The sequence below is a fragment of the Uncinocarpus reesii genome, genomic scaffold (genome assembly GCF_000003515.1).
Source record: "Uncinocarpus reesii 1704 scaffold_1 genomic scaffold, whole genome shotgun sequence".
Taxonomy (NCBI): domain Eukaryota; kingdom Fungi; phylum Ascomycota; class Eurotiomycetes; order Onygenales; family Onygenaceae; genus Uncinocarpus; species Uncinocarpus reesii.
The window spans coordinates 5,719,278-5,736,071 of NW_003052500.1; the positions used below are offsets into that span (position 1 = coordinate 5,719,278).

Below are 16,794 nucleotides of genomic sequence, written 5' to 3' on the forward strand. Positions count from 1 at the left end.
CCGGTCTTGATATTGGTACACTTCATTAAATCTCAACGAAGAATGACAAATATAATGGCAAATAGTTCCTCCTACATGTCCCGTTATCTTGTCTGTGTCTGTTTCTAAACCTTCTCTTCCCAAACAGTCTAAAGGTGTATTATCACAAAAAAAAAATCAAATCTAGTTTCAACGATATTATCCAAGGGTGAAAGATAAAGAACAACACTTTCATCTCACATTACTCAAATCACTTTTTTTTCAACTTTTTCTGCCGTCACTGCGGAGGATACCGCTGGCTCGACGGGCCCTGCTGATACGGATTCTGCCCTGACGAGTACGCGCCCTGTGGCGGCACGGGCCGTCGCGCCGCATCCGCCGTCTGCCCCGGCGAAGACGACTGCGTCTGGAACCCCGGTGTTTGGCTGGAGTGCAGCGTCTGGCTCGACGGCGTCTGTGCGTACGGCGGCCGGTACGGGTTCTGGCTGCCGGGCGGCGACTGCGGGTTGTATGCCGACTCAAAGTCAAAGTAGTTCATTCCCGGGCGAGTAGTGCTGGCCGCGGCGGTGGAATCCTGCGCGGGCGTGTTGGTAGAGACCGCCGACGCCAGCGGGTTTGCGGACCGGACCCCTGTCGACGGCTCGCGGATCAGTGGCTTGTTCTCGCTCAGGTCGACGGATGGCAGGTCGTCGGTGCGGGTGCGGTCCAGCGCGACGGGGCGCTGGTTCAGGGCCTCTGCGAACGTTGCCTCGCTGCTTCCCGCCGGCGGGCTACGGTAGGAGAGCCCCGTGGGGGAGGTGAGATCGGTCCCGGTGGCCTTGGCCCGGTCCGATGATCCGGGCGACTTGATCGCGCCGGCGGGGACCATGCGTTTGCTCTCCTTGTCGGCTGCATACTGCTCCTTGCTCGCTTGCGCTTGCTCGTGAGAGATCGAGACCGAGTAGGACGGTTTGGCGAAATCTCCCAGCGCCGCGTCGCCGCCTCCAGGGCCGTAGATGGGCACTCTGCGGACCGCCAGGACCAGGGCGCACATGAATTTGGAGCGGCGGGCCGCGCGGACCGTCTCGTTGGACCAGTTCGACTTGTGCCGGATCTCAATGCGCAGTTCCATCTTGTTCATCTCGCCGACGCCGGTGACTTCAATGTCGACTTCGCGCTGGAAGTCACGGCAGTTTTCTTTCTCGAGGACAAACTGCTGCATCTCCTGCTTCAACAGCTGAACGTCCTCGAATGTGGTGCCAAAGTCGACGGTCAGGGTGAGCTGTTCCTTCATGGCCTTGGAGCGACTGATATTCTCAACCCAGCAGGTATTGAGCACAATGTTTGGAACTTGGGTGACCTTGTAGTCGCTGATGTTCTTGAAGACGGTGAAGAGGAGCGAGATTCGTTCCACGATCAACTGACTGCCGTTGATATCGACTCGGTCTCCGACGTCATAGGGATGCTAAACGTCGTCTGTTAGTTTACCGGCGCGGACGATGGAGGCCAAAACTTACCTTGACGAAGAGGAATATGCAAGAACCCAAAACCTCCTGGGCAGTGACGGCAAAGACGAATGAGAGGGACAAGAGGGCAGTGGCTCCGGCGGCAAGAGTGGTGCCGAAGCCCTTGTTGAGAAATGCCACTAGGATACGGTTAGAACACGGGCAAAAAGTAGTGATGGAAGTGCATACCAAAGACCAGGATGACCAAGATGAAAACAACGGTGCAGAGCAAATTGTCAAGAACGTGGATGGCCTGGTCGACATCGTGCATGCTTTTGGCAATCGCCTGGCGGTCTCTGCCGAACTCGGTGATGGTCAGGATCATCTCTTCGAGACTGACGTCCCCGTTGTCGTCTCTGTCGAGGATGGCAAAGCATTCCTCGGCTTCGGTGTGGTGGTCGGGCCCAAAGACCTCGTACAGATCGTCGATGAACAGGGCCTCGCGGCCGGAGAGGACAAAGGACATCCACAGACGTTTAGCAAGGGCCTCGGACGACTTGCGCTTCTCCAAGGCCAGGGTGACGATGGAGTGGGCGGAGGTGGGGTTGAAGACCTGTTTTCCGGTGATTTCATGGGCAACCTGGCCAAAGGCAGCGGTGATCTTGTCTCCGACGCGGCCGACGTTTTGGATGAGGCGCATTGGAGAGGCGGAGCCGGTTCTCTTGTGGGCCTTGCCCTTTTTTCCGAGGCCGCCGACGATGGAGTCGTTGATGATGTAGTCTTCGGTCTCGAATTCCTTGCAGTATTCGGGGAACATCTTGCGGGAGGCCTCGTAGAGCAGGCCGACGAGGTGGACGTTGCGCTTGGAGTCTTGGATTCTGAGGTCGAACTGCTTGCGGTGGTAGCTGATGGAGATGAGCTGGATGAGGACCTTTTCGGCGGCGAGGATGAGGCTGGCGATGAAGGCGGCGAAGAGGATGTTCTTGACGACATCCTGCCATTTTTTGATTCCGGTGTCTCCTCGCCTGAGATTGTCGGGGTTGCGGGTCATCAACTGGGCATGTCAGTGGCTGTCTCAATATCCCAATATCTCAATGGACAGATCTTACCGGGATAAAGGTAGCGAGGGAGGTGACGGCCCAGCCGACGAGCGAAAAGGGAATCTCGAGGTTGCGCAGGATGAGGGCGTACTTGCGGGTGCCGGAGCTGACGATGCCGCAGAGGAACTGGAAGAGAAAGGGAACGTAGTGGGCGACGATCTTGGACACCCACAGGCTGAGCCAGACGACCTCGACCCAGGTGAAGAACCAGACGATCTTGACGCCGCCAATGCGGGCGTTTTGGGCGGCGGTGGCACCGATGATGATGGGGATGGCGATGAGCAGGGCGAGCGGGAGGACATAGATGAAGTAACGGGTGACGACGGAGAAGTTGAGGATGCGGTTGTAGAAGCGGCCCATCTGGGTGAGGTTGCCATCCTCGGGGGCCTGCAGGTGCTTGGAGGGCGCGGCGACAACGCGGCGGCCGTGGAAGAGATGCTTCTTCTCGTAGGGACTGGACTCGGCGGGCTGGCTGGGGACGGGCGCCAGGGGGATGTCGATGGAGGCGTCGTGCGGGTTGGGCATGTCGGACAGCTGCTGGAATCGGTCGCGGGAGAAGCGTTTCGGGCCCATTCCGTATAATTAAGGAGTGTTAGAGCATAACAGAAACGACAGTGGTGGAATGAGTGTAACGAGAGAGAGAGAGATGGAATGAGTGTGTTCAGAGAGAATGACAATGAGAAGAGATATTCAGAGAGAAGAGATATTCAGTCCGCTCCGCCTCGCACGCTAACAAGAACCACCAATTGATGCATCGCCAACAGGATTGCTGATGGAGATCATGGAGAATTGATCCATCGTCCCACCACTTGCAAGTTGGATAGTAGGATAACTGCACATCTATGGATAAGAGTCTACAACATAGCTATGGATGGGAGACAAGATGTCAAGCATAGTCTGGCGGATCAGCGGCGGGTGTTGCGAATAGCCGATAAAAACAAAGAATCAGCAATAAATAGCAAAGACGATCGGATGATATTCCAACCAGGATCAAGTCAGCCGGAACACAGCCAAGCACGCAACCCTGGAGCGAGCCGCGTGTTGAGCGGAGAGAGAGATGAAGGGAGACGGAGAGATGAAAGGTCTTGATCTCAAACAGATAACTAATATGACAGACAGTTGGGCAACAGACTCAGACACATCTAGACAGACAGGTCCAGCTGTTCATCCTAGTCTCTCACTGCGTAGAGCATCCAGCATCTTGCCATCCAGTCTATGATCCATCTCTTGATCATCTTGATCATCCATCACCTTGAACTTACGGTGTGTTTTCGTCCCTGCGACCTGGTTGCCCAAAGCTTGTTCGTCGTATTGCTAAATCTCCCTTGACCGGGGCGTCCATGGCGGATTATCACTGCTGCTCCTTCATTTGTATCATATCCTCCGACCGCTGCTTCATCTCCAGGTTATATACTCCGTGACACCCATAGCATCCGCCATGCTGCTGCTTCTCCATCACCTCTCTCGTTGACTCTAGATGAGGCTCGCCGAGCATGCCCTCTCCCGCCCTGCTCGGCTGCATATGCCTGTCCGTCCTGCTCTCCCCCGTCGCTGCGCAGGATGCTCGCCCGTCCGATGGCCTCGTCCAAACCCCGCCGCTGGGCGCGCCGCAGTTCTTCCTGCGCACCCGCCAGTTTGACATGCAGCCCGTCTATCTCGTGCCGCTCAACCAGTCCATGTCCGACCGTCCGCCAGAGGTATGCTCGATGATAGCCTGTTTCCTATGATAGTGTCTAACTAACCTCTAGGGCTTCAATGCTACCGGCACGCTGGTCGACGTCTCGCCGGAAAACGCCAGCCAGCTCGACGAGTCCCAGATAGCTCTGGTCAGCTGTGACGACTCGGCCTATCCCGGCATCCTCAAGGTCAACGACACCCTGGAGATGCTCATCGCCCGCTCGCCCACCGCCGCCGCCACCATCCTCTACTCCCTCGAGTCCAAGTACTGCGCCTACGACCCCGACCCGTCCCTGCCCCCCTACCCAAACATCTTCTCCATCACCCGCCCTCCGCTGGCCGGCGAGGTGCTCCGCAAGCTCGACTCCAGCCCGCGCGGCACCTCCTCCATCCTTGCTGAAGCACCCTCTCCCTCCGCCGACGAGGGCTCCATCGCCACCAGCTACCCCGACTCGTCCATGGAGCGCAACCGCCAGAACAACAACACCCCGACCACCTCGGTCGCCATGATCATCCTCTACGCCGTCACCGGCGTCATCACCCTGCTCTTCCTCGGCGTCATCGTCACCGGCGCCGTGCGCGCACACCTGCACCCCGAACGCTACGGCCCCCGCAATGTCGCCGGTCGCCCGCGCCAGAGTCGCGCCAAGGGCATCGCACGCGCCATGCTGGAGACCCTGCCCATTGTCAAGTTCGACGACCTCGACGAGCCCGCCACCCAGCCCAGCACCGCCCGGAAGAGCGCAGATGTCGAGATGGGCGCGCAGCAGCAGCAGCGGGGCCAGCAAGAGCATCTCGCAGACGACAAGGAGCTCGCCGGGCGCGACGCAAGGCCCTCGCTGGACTCTAGGGCCACAAACCGCGATGGACAGATTGGCTCTGCCGCCTCGTCTCCTCCGCGAGCAGGCACGCTGGACGAGCCGCCGATCGAGACTGCCGGCACGCTGGGGTGTCCCATCTGCACGGACGACTTTGAAAAGAGAGCAGGATGTCCGCCTGCTGCCCTGCGACCACAAGTTCCACCCCGAGTGCATCGACCCGTGGCTGGTGAACGTGTCTGGGACCTGTCCTCTCTGGTAAGAAAATCATTCAAAATGACAAAAGTATCATCGCTGACTCTTCTAGCCGAATCGACCTCCACCCTCCATCCTCCGCCGGCGGAGAAGCCATGGACGAAGAAGACATCTACGGCATCCCCATGGCGCCAGACTACGACCGACCGCTGCCGCCGCCCCTGCAGGACAACAGAGGGCCCGGCAACGAACCCGAGGCCAGCCGCCGTCCGCGCCGCCGCAGCCTGGCGACGTACATCCAGTCGACCATCAACGCGATGCCGCCCAACGACGCGTCGATCGAGCAGCGACTCGAGGCGGTGCGGCGGCTGCGGTCAGGCACGGCGGCAACGGGCGCGATTGGGCCGTCTGTGAGCGAGGGACGGAGGAGCCGGCGCTTCTCGACGTTGCTGTTGGATTCGTTCAGGATTCACACGCGACGCCACGGCGATGAAACGTAGGATGCAGCGTCGCTCCGTCAGTGATGAGAATGGCGGAGAGGTGCTTTTTTCATTTGTTTAACGAGTCATGGATTTCCTTGGACGTGAAGATTCTTCGATTTTGCATGGTACTGATGGGACATACTAGCGGATTTGCTTACTTATTGCTTTACATCTGGTGGATTAAAAATACGGGCGGGTGCTACATGGTCTGCATTGTTTATGGAGGAATATCTGGTCTGTCAAAACTGGGCGGCTTCGTGTGGCGTTGCTGGTTGTTGTATATATGTAGTCGGATAGCATATGATCGAGTCGTAGCAATGGTACCTCGGTTTGCCATTACAAGTTATCTCTGTTCTAATATCTACAATATCTACTCGATCCTCTCTCTGCTATCCTCTGTTCATCTCTTCATCTTCAGTGTTACGTCCAAGCCCGCTAGCAGTTTGCATTATTCAACGAAACCAGGATGCCCGCCCGGCCCCCTCTCTCGCCCGCTTCTCGCTCTTCTCCCTCTTCCTCCTCTTCCTCTTCACATCAACTCCCTCGCTCTCCATCGTCCTCGCTGTCCACCGCTCGCTCGCGTCTCTCGACCATCTCCAACCACATCATGGCGTCCTCCTCCATCTTCACCGCCAACGTCGTGCCCCAGGCCGCCGAGGACCCGCTGTTCGGCCTCATGCGCGCCTATCGCGCCGACCCCTCGGACAAGAAGGTTGATCTGGGCATCGGTGCGTACAGAGACGACACTGCGAAGCCGTGGATTCTGCCTGTTGTGAGAAAGGTGTGTTTACTCTATATCTCTCTATCTTATCTCTTTGCTTTTTCTTTGCTTTTTCCCTAATTTTAACCCCCTCCCCTGCCGAAACGGCTAGTTGAAACGTCGACTGACCCTCGTTCCCAGGCCGATGAAGCAATTCGCAACGATCCCGCCGTCAACCACGAATACCTGCCCATTGCCGGTCTGCCTGAGCTCGCGCCCGCCGCTCAGAAACTGATCCTGGGTGCCGACTCCGCCGCCATCAGGGAGAAACGGGTATGTCATCCAAATCTCGCTCCTTGATACATACGGAGTATCTAATACTCAATTCCCCAGGTCACCACCTTCCAGACCATCTCCGGCACCGGCGCCGTCCACCTCGGCGGCCTCTTCCTCTCCAAGTTCTATCCCGCCAACCCCAAGCCCGCCATCTACCTCTCCTCCCCAACATGGGCCAACCACCAGCAGATCTTCACCAACGTCAACCTCTCCATCGCCCACTACCCCTACTACTCCCCCAAGATCAAGGGCCTCGACATCGATGGCATGCTCGCCGCCATCCGCGCCGCCCCGCACGGCTCCGTCATCCTCCTGCACGCCTGCGCCCATAACCCCACCGGCGTCGACCCCACCCCGGACCAGTGGAAGCAAATCGCCGCCGCCATGCGCGAGCGCAACCACTTCCCCTTCTTCGACACCGCCTACCAGGGCTTCGCCTCCGGCGACCTCGCGCGCGACTCCTGGTCCATCCGCTACTTTGTCGAGCAAGGGTTCGAGCTGTGCATCGCGCAGTCCTTTGCCAAGAACTTTGGCTTGTACGGCGAGCGCGCCGGCGCCTTTCACTTTGTTTCCGCCCCGGGCCCGCACGCCTCGGTCGCCACGGCGCATATCGCCAGCCAGCTGGCGATCCTGCAGCGCTCTGAGATCTCAAACCCGCCGGCGTACGGGGCGCGCATTGCCTCGCTGATCCTAAACGATGCCGCGCTGTTTGCGCAGTGGGAGGAGGATCTGCGCACCATGAGTGGGCGCATTATCGAGATGCGCAAGGGGTTGCGCGAGAGGCTGGAGAAAAGGGGCACGCCGGGCACCTGGGAGCACATCACCAACCAGATTGGCATGTTCAGTTTCACCGGGTTGACGGAGGAGCAGGTCAAGGTTCTGAGGGAGAAGTGGCATGTGTACATGGTGAGTCCCAGTCATACTCCGCTATTGCAATTTCCCCCACCTCCCTCCTGCGATACGAACTAATATCGTTGAATAGACCAAGAACGGACGTATTTCCATGGCTGGTCTGAATACGCACAACATCGACTACTTTGCTGAAGCGGTTGACAGCGTCGTCAGGGAGACTTCGTCTTAGACGGGTTTGCCGGTCTACGGTGGGTAGAGCACAATATGTCTGCTTCCGCCTCTTCTTTGTAAAATCTCATTCTTGGCCGGGGAGGGGAATCCCTGTGTCAATTGTACTCTCCTCTTAAATTTATGAACAGAAGAAAAATATTGGTGTGAATTCGATCAGTTAGATGGTATCCTACATGGTAGTTCTCATTGAAGATAAACAGCTAGCTGGATTCTTTTATACAGAACTAACCTGAAGATCAATGAGTAGTCCAGAGTATACACAATCATCACACGTGCAACAATATACATACACCAAGTAAAATCCCACCTCTGCAACAAAAGAGGAAAAAAAGAAGATACATTGAAGAAATGAAGGGTGAATAAAAAGCGAAAGAAGGGAAGGTATATTCCCCCCCACGGTTATGAAGAAACATGATGATTCGTAACCGGCAGTACCGGCGCATCCCCTTGCATCAACGGCTGTCGCTGCTGCTGCTGCAACTCCATCTCCTTCTCCGCCACACTCCCCCCACCGCGCCCATTCACCACGCCCCCGCCATCGTCCTTTTTGAACATTATATCCCGCACCCGAACCACCGCATTCGCACACCACACATCCACATGCATCGTCCACAGATACGCCACCGCATACAGCACCACATAAAACACCGGTATCGCCACCAAAAACACTCCCGCCCCCGCCGGCGGCACACGGTTGATGGGCCGCCCCTTCTCGTTCACCACCGACAAATCCGTCTTGCCCACGTTCGCCCCATAGATCATCCAGGTCAGCATGCTGCGAATCAACGTGTCGTGCAGCAGGTACACGGCGAAGGATACGCGGCCCAGGAAATTGAACAGGGGCAGGGAGAGGATGCGGCGTGCGTTGCGCGAGGTGAAGACGCCCAGGACTAGGGTGGAGGTGCCGATGTTGACCCAGTAGCGGTTGATGAAGCCCGTGGCGGAGGGGGGGATGACGGCGGTCATGACTGATTTGAGGAAGGAGGACCAGAGCATCCAGTCGGGGTTGTTCTGGGGGTAGGAGCAGATGATGAGGCCGGTGAGGATGAGGATGGTGGGGACGGGTTTGGGGAGGAGGGAGGTGGAGCGCGCGCCGAGGGTGGCGTGGAGTTGGGCGAAGAGCATGCCGGAGTAGATGTTTATCCCGGTGATGTCTGGAGGGGGTTTGTTTGTTAGCATTTGTCTTTACTATGAAAGCTGGGAATGGGGGGCATGGTTTACAGTCTTTTGTCCACCAGGAGAAGGAGTGGAGGAGGATAATGATGGCGACTCGCCATCTGGTTTTAACCAGGCTGGTGGCTAGGAGCGTGAGGTAGACCTTCATGGAGCCTCTGAGGAAGTACAAAACGGCCCAATGCGTGGGGTCGTATGTCCCGCTCCCGTCGTGCCAGAAGAATACCATGTTGTGCATCAGCGCTTTGATGGCCTCCCACGGCGTCGGGCCAGGCGCTTTCGACACACTCCGAATCCAATCCGACTCCACGATCCTGGCCAAATTGAAACCGCCAAATTGACAGACCACCCACGCAACCAAGGCCGCAGCATTGGTGGGCAGGATCAATCTCCCAAACCGCGTGAATGCGGCACGGGCTAAGCTCGGCAGCGCGACTCCCAGATTTCCATTGTTAAAGTGCTTAATCGGGTTCATGGCATTGACGAATCCGGTGACGAGGAAGAAGAGCGCCACGGCAGCTCGTCCGCCAACGCATAGTCGGAAGATGGGCAGTTGGAAGAGGATCGGTCCTCTGTCCACCGCGGCGGCGGGGGAATGCAGAATGGGTGCAAAGGCGACGCAGAGATGGCCTGTAACGACGATAAACGAGGCAAGTCCTCGCAGGCCCTGGGGTGGTTGTTAGTCAACGGCCCTCAGGAGCTTGGGCTGTATGGGAAGTCAGGTATTACATCGATCCAGTTGTCGTCTCGTTTCTTCGGCGGAGCCATGGTGCGTAATTAACAAAAGGTGGAAAAAACGGGACTTTCTTTATATCAGCGCATTAGGGTATCAACAGGCCAAGTGACAAAAGTCGTGGAATGTATCTTCGATATCTCAATCGACTTTAGGCCATTAAAATTTGCCAGCAAAAAGTACCGAGTTCAAGCGAGCGACGAACAGCCCAGGGGCCAGCTATTATAAGTGAGAGAATGACGCGGCAGCCCGCCTGAAGGAATGACTGTCGAATGTCGCAATAACCAGAAGATGAAGCAGACAAAAGTCTCCTGACAAAAAGAGTCAGCAGCAAGATGAAGGAAAGCAGAAGAAGCAAAGACCAAAACGGCCAGCAAGGCTCCCCGAGGAGTGGGAACTGGTGGAATGAAATAAGACGGCCCTAGCATCAAGCCGTGGGCTCAGTGGAGAGCCCAAGCAGACCCGAGCCTATCATCCCGGGGCGCTCGTAATTTTACGAGCATGAACAGAGCGACGCATGGTATCTTGCTTTAGAAATCATTTCGAATCTCTTCCTGCTGCGCGAAACACCAGACGAAACATCGGCCAGGGATTCATTAGCCTGGGAGTTATCCGAACACGCGGGAGTTGAACATCGGCCTCTGGACTTAAAGTGACGATCCGGCTGCCTGCGGCCCACCGGTGCTGCATTGATGATCTTTGTTGCCTGGCAGACGTCGAATCTTCACCTTGAAGTCTTCATCGCAAAGAAGCGAAGTTGAAGGGCGGAAGAGACACTCCGCGCCAAGCCTAGCGCCAAGATAGCGGAGCGGCGCCAAGTGGGTCTGTAAATTACACCGATTTTGTATTGTCACGCCCGTACCGGCTCGGCGCCCTCTTGGCAGATTAGATAAGCAGCTGCTCTGTTGGACTCTATATTATGTAAGTTGGTTATTATTTACTCAATGCAACTTCCATCAAAAGCAGGAGAATCGACATCCTCCGCCGTGTCATGATGCTTTGCTTTCAAGCTGCTCTCGTCGCTGAAACTCAGGGGTGGCGATCGTCCCTTGCCTGCTTCCGAACCAGACGCAGAGGACAACAATTCTCTCTCATCGATGCCGGGAAAAGGAGATGATCTGCCCGCTCCCCACACGATCGACTCCCATACCGTTGTCTTTGTCGATGTGAACTCCCTCGGGCCTCCATCCGCTGAAAGCACGGCGATTGGACTTGCGGGGATGACGCGTTGTCTGAGCTTGGCCGTTCCCAATGTCTTGAGTCGCCGTGCGTCCTGCGAAACCACGAGAGCCGCAATAGCACCTTTAGCATCGAAAGATTGCTGGGGGAAGCCTTGATTGCGATGCGGCAATGGTAGGGTGAAGACGAGACACTGATAGCTTCTGAACGATACTACTTTCCAACGAGAAAACAATAACTAGCTTATCTACTTCCCGTCCATAGCGGGCTTAATTTCACAGTCCATCAAAAGTTTACGCGTTGGATGATAACGGGTCAATATCCGTGCAAGATCTTGTCCCCTATAAACCAATATCTCTCTCTTGTGCCCACCGCCCTATGAGCACTTGACAAAGACGCACAGGCAATTCGAATTAATTCAACGGAAGAGTCCACATTGGGAAGTGTTTGGACGATAAGCTAGCTTGGGGTCACCCAAACCCTTACTGCTCAAGGCTGATGGCGGATATCCAGGTGTATTTACCCTTCATATCCCAGCCTGCTGTATTATCAGCCCAGTAAAGCTTTGACATCCTTTCTGAGTAAATCCATACTAGCATAAACCCCACTCCAGCATTTTTGAATGACGGCTTCGCCGAGGATCCCATCTGTATTTGGAAGCTGATCTAATTTTGGCAGGCAACCGTGTTCGAAGTAATCATACTTGAATTCAGTCCATGTCGCAATGGAATAAAACAAGCAGCCAACATGAACTATTTCCGCCTCCGGCGTAATGTCTTGAACCTGGAAGCACTCCATGTCCGTATTCATCGGCAGCAAAAATGAATTCCCAAAATCCACCAGCTGAAGGCAGTTATCGTGGACAAGCATATTTTTGAGGCCAATGTCCTCAATAACGACCCTGCGAGAATGAACATATGCAAAAGCGTCCGCCAAAGATCGAATCCACCCAAGTCGAGTTTCCGCTATCGGCTGAGGGTGGTTCTGCATGTATTTGAACAGGTCGCCTTGATTGGCATGAGCAAGCTCGATCGAGTATTTGGAACGGCCAAAGTATGGAACAATCCTCTTGTGTTTTCCAAGCCGTTCGTAAACGTCGGCCTCGTGATTCAAACAACTTATGTTCCCTTCGTTGATATGTATAGGCGATATCAGGGTTGTCCACCTCGGGATATGTCTTGGGCATTTTGAGAACGCGATCTTCAGTGTGCTTGAAAACGCAACCAAACCTTCCTAGACCCAGAAGGGGCATTGAATTGTCCCCCCATGTGATGGGATAGGATTATGTATAGCACCAGGGTTTTCAGGAGCTGGCATGATGGAAATGCGAGGGTGGCATAAAGGGATGAAGAAGAAGAAGAGAAGAGAGCGATCCAGGGAGAAACAAGGTATCATGTGATATGGTAACCGCTCTCCTGGAGTAGCGACTGCTGAGACAACTAGTTACTGGATCTCGGGTCCCTTTTTAAAAATTAGAAAATAGCATCCCAGATAATAAGCCCTGTACACAATCCAACTGTGCCCCAGAACACTGCTCGTGCTGTACTCTTTCTCTCATTCGCACGCTTCAGTTCCTGGTTTCCGCGCCCAATGTTTGTATGTGTAGTGCTCGCATCCGTCACCAATTGACTGATATAATCTTCCTGCGTCGAAAGGTGAGCGACCAGTGTCTGTTGTAACGAACCAATTTCCAAGAGCGACTTTTCGGCGTTCCTAAAGCACAATGAGAAATCGTCAGAGATCCCTTCGAGCTTGCAAAGGGGCCGGGGAGCAATGGTGACTTACTGAACTTTACTCAGTGTATCTTCATAATGCTTCAGCATGGTATCGTTCTCCTGCGCAAACAGCTGCAACTGCTCTGGTGAAAGCTGCGACTCAATATCCGCCATCATCTTCTCATCCACAAACGGATCATGCACCCTAACTGGCGCCTTTGTCTTCGCAACATCATCATCCAACATTGCCTGGTACTCACTTGCCCGACCCTGCGCCGCAGCACCAGCACCAGCACCACCACTCACTGACGCCCGCCCACTCTTATACAAGATACTCTTCTCCTTCTCCTTCGCCCTCTCAATCCTCTTCTCCACCATCGCCCTCTGCACCTCCACCGCAGCTTCCAGCCTCCTGCGCAACAACCAAAGCACATTCTCCCTCACCGTCTTCATCGTCTTCTCCGAATCCTCCGCAACCTCCTGCTCCGCACTCCGAGACGCCTGCTCCGCGCCATCTGCCCCGCCGCCAGCCCACTTCCATATCCGGCTGTTCAGCTTGTATCCGAATTTCTTGCGGAAGAGGCTTGATTGCGTCTCTTGCCGGAGGGTTTCGGCGGATGCGAGGTTTTCGATGGACGAGGAGAGGTCGCGGAGAAGTATGGCGGTGGAGGAGTCGATGGAGTCCCGCTCTTCGTCGGTTAGATGTTGCTCTAGATGAAGGGAGGTGTTGCCGGACTGGAGACTTGCGATTGATGTGGAGGATTGGTGTGTTTGTCGGCGGGACACAGGCGGACGAGGTGCGGTGGAGAGGTACGCTTGCCGGATTGACTTTAGGTACGTGAGGAGAGAGGATATGTGGGAGTTCTGAAGCGAACAAAAAAAGGGGAGATTAACACTGTTTATCGTAAACTTTCGAGCAGAGGGAGAGTAGCGGTTGAACGTACTATTCGGTATGCTTCCTTCAAGAACTCGTCCACTGTCTGGTACTTGGCCCTGCGGCCTTCGCGGTTCGGGATGCCTGACACGCCATGGGATTTCAAGAGTCCATTGACAACAAAGGTAATGTCTGCCATTATCACCGATTCATGATCATCTTGCAAGGTTACTCTGCAAAATCGCAATTGGGCCTGTTCGGCATCGTGGTTTCACTGAGGATGACGAGATGTGGACAGTGCTGATGCTTAGTCAGCATACACATTCAAGGGACTCGACGGTGTTGTGCTCCAGACTGAGACCTCAGTTCATATTTCAAGTTTCTATAATATAAAGTATGGTCAAGGGAGTTATTCATGCAATGATGCCTGTTCTGTGTCGTCTAAAAGGGGCATATATAATAAGTACAAAACAGTTGAAACGATGCAAAACGGGCCACGCGGTGGAGGGAGCTTTTTCAAACAACGGTATGGGTGAGCAAAATAAGATGCCTCAAACACCCTCGCTAATAATTAAGAAGGAATATCGAAAGATAGATAGTGTGAGAATGTAAACGTCCCCGCGGGATTCTCATCGGAAAGCAGAAAGGACTCGAAAATTACACTTCGCTGACCCAAATCTGCATCAAACAGCAAGTCAGTTCTCAGGTCCGTAGAGGAAACATAAGCGGAAAGACTGACCTCTAATTTACCCATTTCATTATTTTCTCTCCGTGCGACCTGTTTCGCTGTTTGAAGAAGCATGTCCAAATCATCCTGGTCGCCCAATGTTACCATGTCGCCGTCGTCTCGCATCTTGATCTTCAGTTTAGATTTGAAGCCAAACTTTCCCCTTATCTTCCCTTCGAGAGCACCGAACTCGATTGAGGGGCCAATCATGATAAAGCGAGTATCCTGGTCCGCGTGGACCTTCACACGGATCTTCTTAATATCTGACCGTCTCGAGCCCGTAGTGCGCCTGCGCGCAGGCGGAGGGGCCCCGATCATCTCAAACTGTGTATCGCCAATAGAGTCATCTTCGTAAGCATCGCTCTCGTAGCCGTCTTCATCAGGATAAACTGGCTGCCTGGTGTTTCTGTAACGTGGAGCATACACGCTCCGCGGAGGTTCAGTACCCGAATACATATTGTAAATTGCACTGGCATCCTCTTCCTCGGATAAGGGGATGAAGGTCGAACCCTTTTGGCGCCGATCACCTGTAGTCTCTCGGTACAAAGGTTGATTTTGATTGCGCGGTTTTGCAGGAAATTGCGACCTTACTCCGGGTCCTCTCGATTCAGAGGCCGACCGGGTAGCTCCGATTCGAAGTCTCTCCACCTGGGGCACATCACCATTGTCCATGCTTCGCTGAACCACAGGGAAGGGTGGTTCTCGCACAGATGTCGATCTCGTTGGCTTTGTAGAATTAGCACTAGAGCTACCGCCGAAGAATGATTGTGGTTTATCGTTATCTGGTGGGGGTGTTGGGGGGAACATATTCCGATTTATCGGCGGTTCTGACTGTTGTCGTCCTCTTCCAACCAAATTCTTTTGTACCAAGTTGGTTGCGGCATACGAGATCGCATCAGTGGGTCTGTCATCTTTGCCGGTATCGAGCGTCCTAGTTCGTTTGATTTCAGAGCCCTGGAATCCGATGAACGCGTTTCCGCGGTCAGATGCTGCAACGAGTCTAGCCTTTCCCAAATACTCCTTTGTTTTCAAATTTTTTACTTTTGCTTCACTTGGCCGGTATACAACGCCAACCGGGATAGAAAAGACGGTGTAGCCCTACTCAAAATGTTTAGCTGTGCTCAAAAATCAATTTGAAAAGGCTATGATTACCTCCGCACTCTCCTTTATTGCTTCGTCGATGACATCATGGTCTGGCTTGAATTTCTCCTTGGAGGCATAATCGAGGTCCTGCATGCCTTGGTCGATTTGATTGAGGTAGATGTACGATAATCCCCGATTAAACAAAACTTCGCAGGAGAACAGCTGGAACTTGAGTCCCAATTGTTCATAATCGATTGACGTATTTCCTCTCAAGTAGAGTAAAGTATCGTTGAAATTGACAAGCGCTTCCTCAAAGTCGCCGAGAAGGAAATTCGAGACACCTTCCTGAAAATACGCAATTGCAAAGTACTTATCGAGGGCGATCGCTCTCTGATAGAAGTCAACCTAGGGAGAAGTGTTACGTCAACATCAACTCGTCTACTGGGAATTGCTGCAAAATCATACAGCTTTGGCATGTTCCCCCAAGGTCGCATATATCACACCGCAGTTAAACAAAATCTTCGAGGTGTCGGCGATATTGGAGAACGATTTGAGCGCATCTTCGAATTCATTATTGTCGTAATGTCCCAGAGCCTGAACCCACGTCTCTATTTCCTATTCCGCGACCCCCATTGTTAGCCAGAATAGAAAAGACCGCAGAAGCGTAGCCCGAATGAACTGACCTGCTTCAAGGACATGGCGACGTTCCCCTAAGGCGCGCACAGAAGCGCCTCCGAGGAAATTGGACTGCTCAAAAATCGAGCTGACGGATGATTTTCCGTCTTTCGATCGGTTTACAATCCGTCTAAGAAAATTGAACCTGCAAAGACTCGGAGCGCTGGCGTTCACAGTAAAGGGGCAATCTCGAAGACGGACAAAAAGGGCAACCTGCAGCGGGGCAACTGGCGAATGGATATATGCACGATCCTTGGTGCTTGGAATGCAGTTTGGCACCTGCCAGCCCACTTTTTTCTTCCTTCTCTGCTGGTGCGTGTGATATGTGTGTTCTGGTCTGCAAGTGGTGAGCTTGGTATCGATGGTGGGTGCTTCGCTTGCTCAACAGCAGCCAGTCAAAGAACGTAAAACTATCTAGCCCAGGCCGGGTCAATCTCCAAAAGGTTGAACAGTAAACAGGCTACTCGCTGGTATTTGGCCGTCACGAAATCACGGTGCGGAGGTGTTGGGCGGCTAGGACCGAGCGGCGTTAATAGGGCGGGCGAAGCACATCACTGAAGAGTGGCAACGAGGGAAACGGACCATAAAAAAACGAGATTCAGCGATGACCGCAAGGTCCTATCAAATTACTCGGATAGCCACTTTTCACAGCTCTCAAGTCATCCCGGAGGTGGTGCACAGGGGAAATTGGGGGAGGGTGCGGTTCAACGCCAGCCGGTGAGTGAGCCACACCGGAACACAAGAGACACGACCTTCGCACCTTAAAATCTGCGGGCGACACAGCGAGCGAGGGGTTGCCGGCGACCAGACCTCGATCCAGTCGCCTATCACATCTGGCGTT

At 54.3% G+C, this 16,794-nt stretch overlaps 5 protein-coding genes across 5 annotated transcripts; 2 read left to right on the top strand and 3 right to left on the bottom strand.

Annotated features, from left to right (window-relative positions):
• Window positions 1-256: 256 nt before the first annotated feature.
• UREG_02184 (uncharacterized protein) lies at window positions 257-3,076 on the bottom strand (the record flags this gene model as incomplete). The annotated part of the gene is made up of 4 exons (XM_002542622.1): window positions 257-1,423; window positions 1,476-1,603; window positions 1,653-2,457; window positions 2,513-3,076. 4 exons carry the CDS (start codon window positions 3,074-3,076, stop codon window positions 257-259), a joined length of 2,664 nt encoding a protein of 887 aa, XP_002542668.1.
• A 920-nt stretch (window positions 3,077-3,996) lies between these two features.
• Window positions 3,997-5,686, top strand: UREG_02185 (uncharacterized protein; the record flags this gene model as incomplete). The annotated part of the gene is made up of 3 exons (XM_002542623.1): window positions 3,997-4,200; window positions 4,252-5,256; window positions 5,306-5,686. 3 exons carry the CDS (start codon window positions 3,997-3,999, stop codon window positions 5,684-5,686), a joined length of 1,590 nt encoding a protein of 529 aa, XP_002542669.1.
• Window positions 5,687-6,141: 455 nt separating this feature from the next.
• On the top strand, window positions 6,142-7,792 carry UREG_02186 (aspartate aminotransferase; the record flags this gene model as incomplete). The annotated part of the gene is made up of 4 exons (XM_002542624.1): window positions 6,142-6,456; window positions 6,577-6,708; window positions 6,769-7,617; window positions 7,694-7,792. 4 exons carry the CDS (start codon window positions 6,142-6,144, stop codon window positions 7,790-7,792), a joined length of 1,395 nt encoding a protein of 464 aa, XP_002542670.1.
• Window positions 7,793-8,193: 401 nt separating this feature from the next.
• UREG_02187 (uncharacterized protein) lies at window positions 8,194-9,735 on the bottom strand (the record flags this gene model as incomplete). The annotated part of the gene is made up of 3 exons (XM_002542625.1): window positions 8,194-8,948; window positions 9,016-9,634; window positions 9,697-9,735. The coding sequence occupies 3 exons, from the start codon at window positions 9,733-9,735 to the stop codon at window positions 8,194-8,196; spliced, it is 1,413 nt and encodes a 470-aa protein (XP_002542671.1).
• Window positions 9,736-12,351: 2,616 nt separating this feature from the next.
• Window positions 12,352-15,976, bottom strand: UREG_02188 (uncharacterized protein; the record flags this gene model as incomplete). Its single annotated transcript, XM_002542626.1, has 8 exons — window positions 12,352-12,592; window positions 12,665-13,422; window positions 13,539-13,721; window positions 13,936-13,979; window positions 14,219-15,293; window positions 15,348-15,683; window positions 15,744-15,893; window positions 15,962-15,976. 8 exons carry the CDS (start codon window positions 15,974-15,976, stop codon window positions 12,352-12,354), a joined length of 2,802 nt encoding a protein of 933 aa, XP_002542672.1.
• Between the last annotated feature and the right edge of the window lie 818 nt (window positions 15,977-16,794).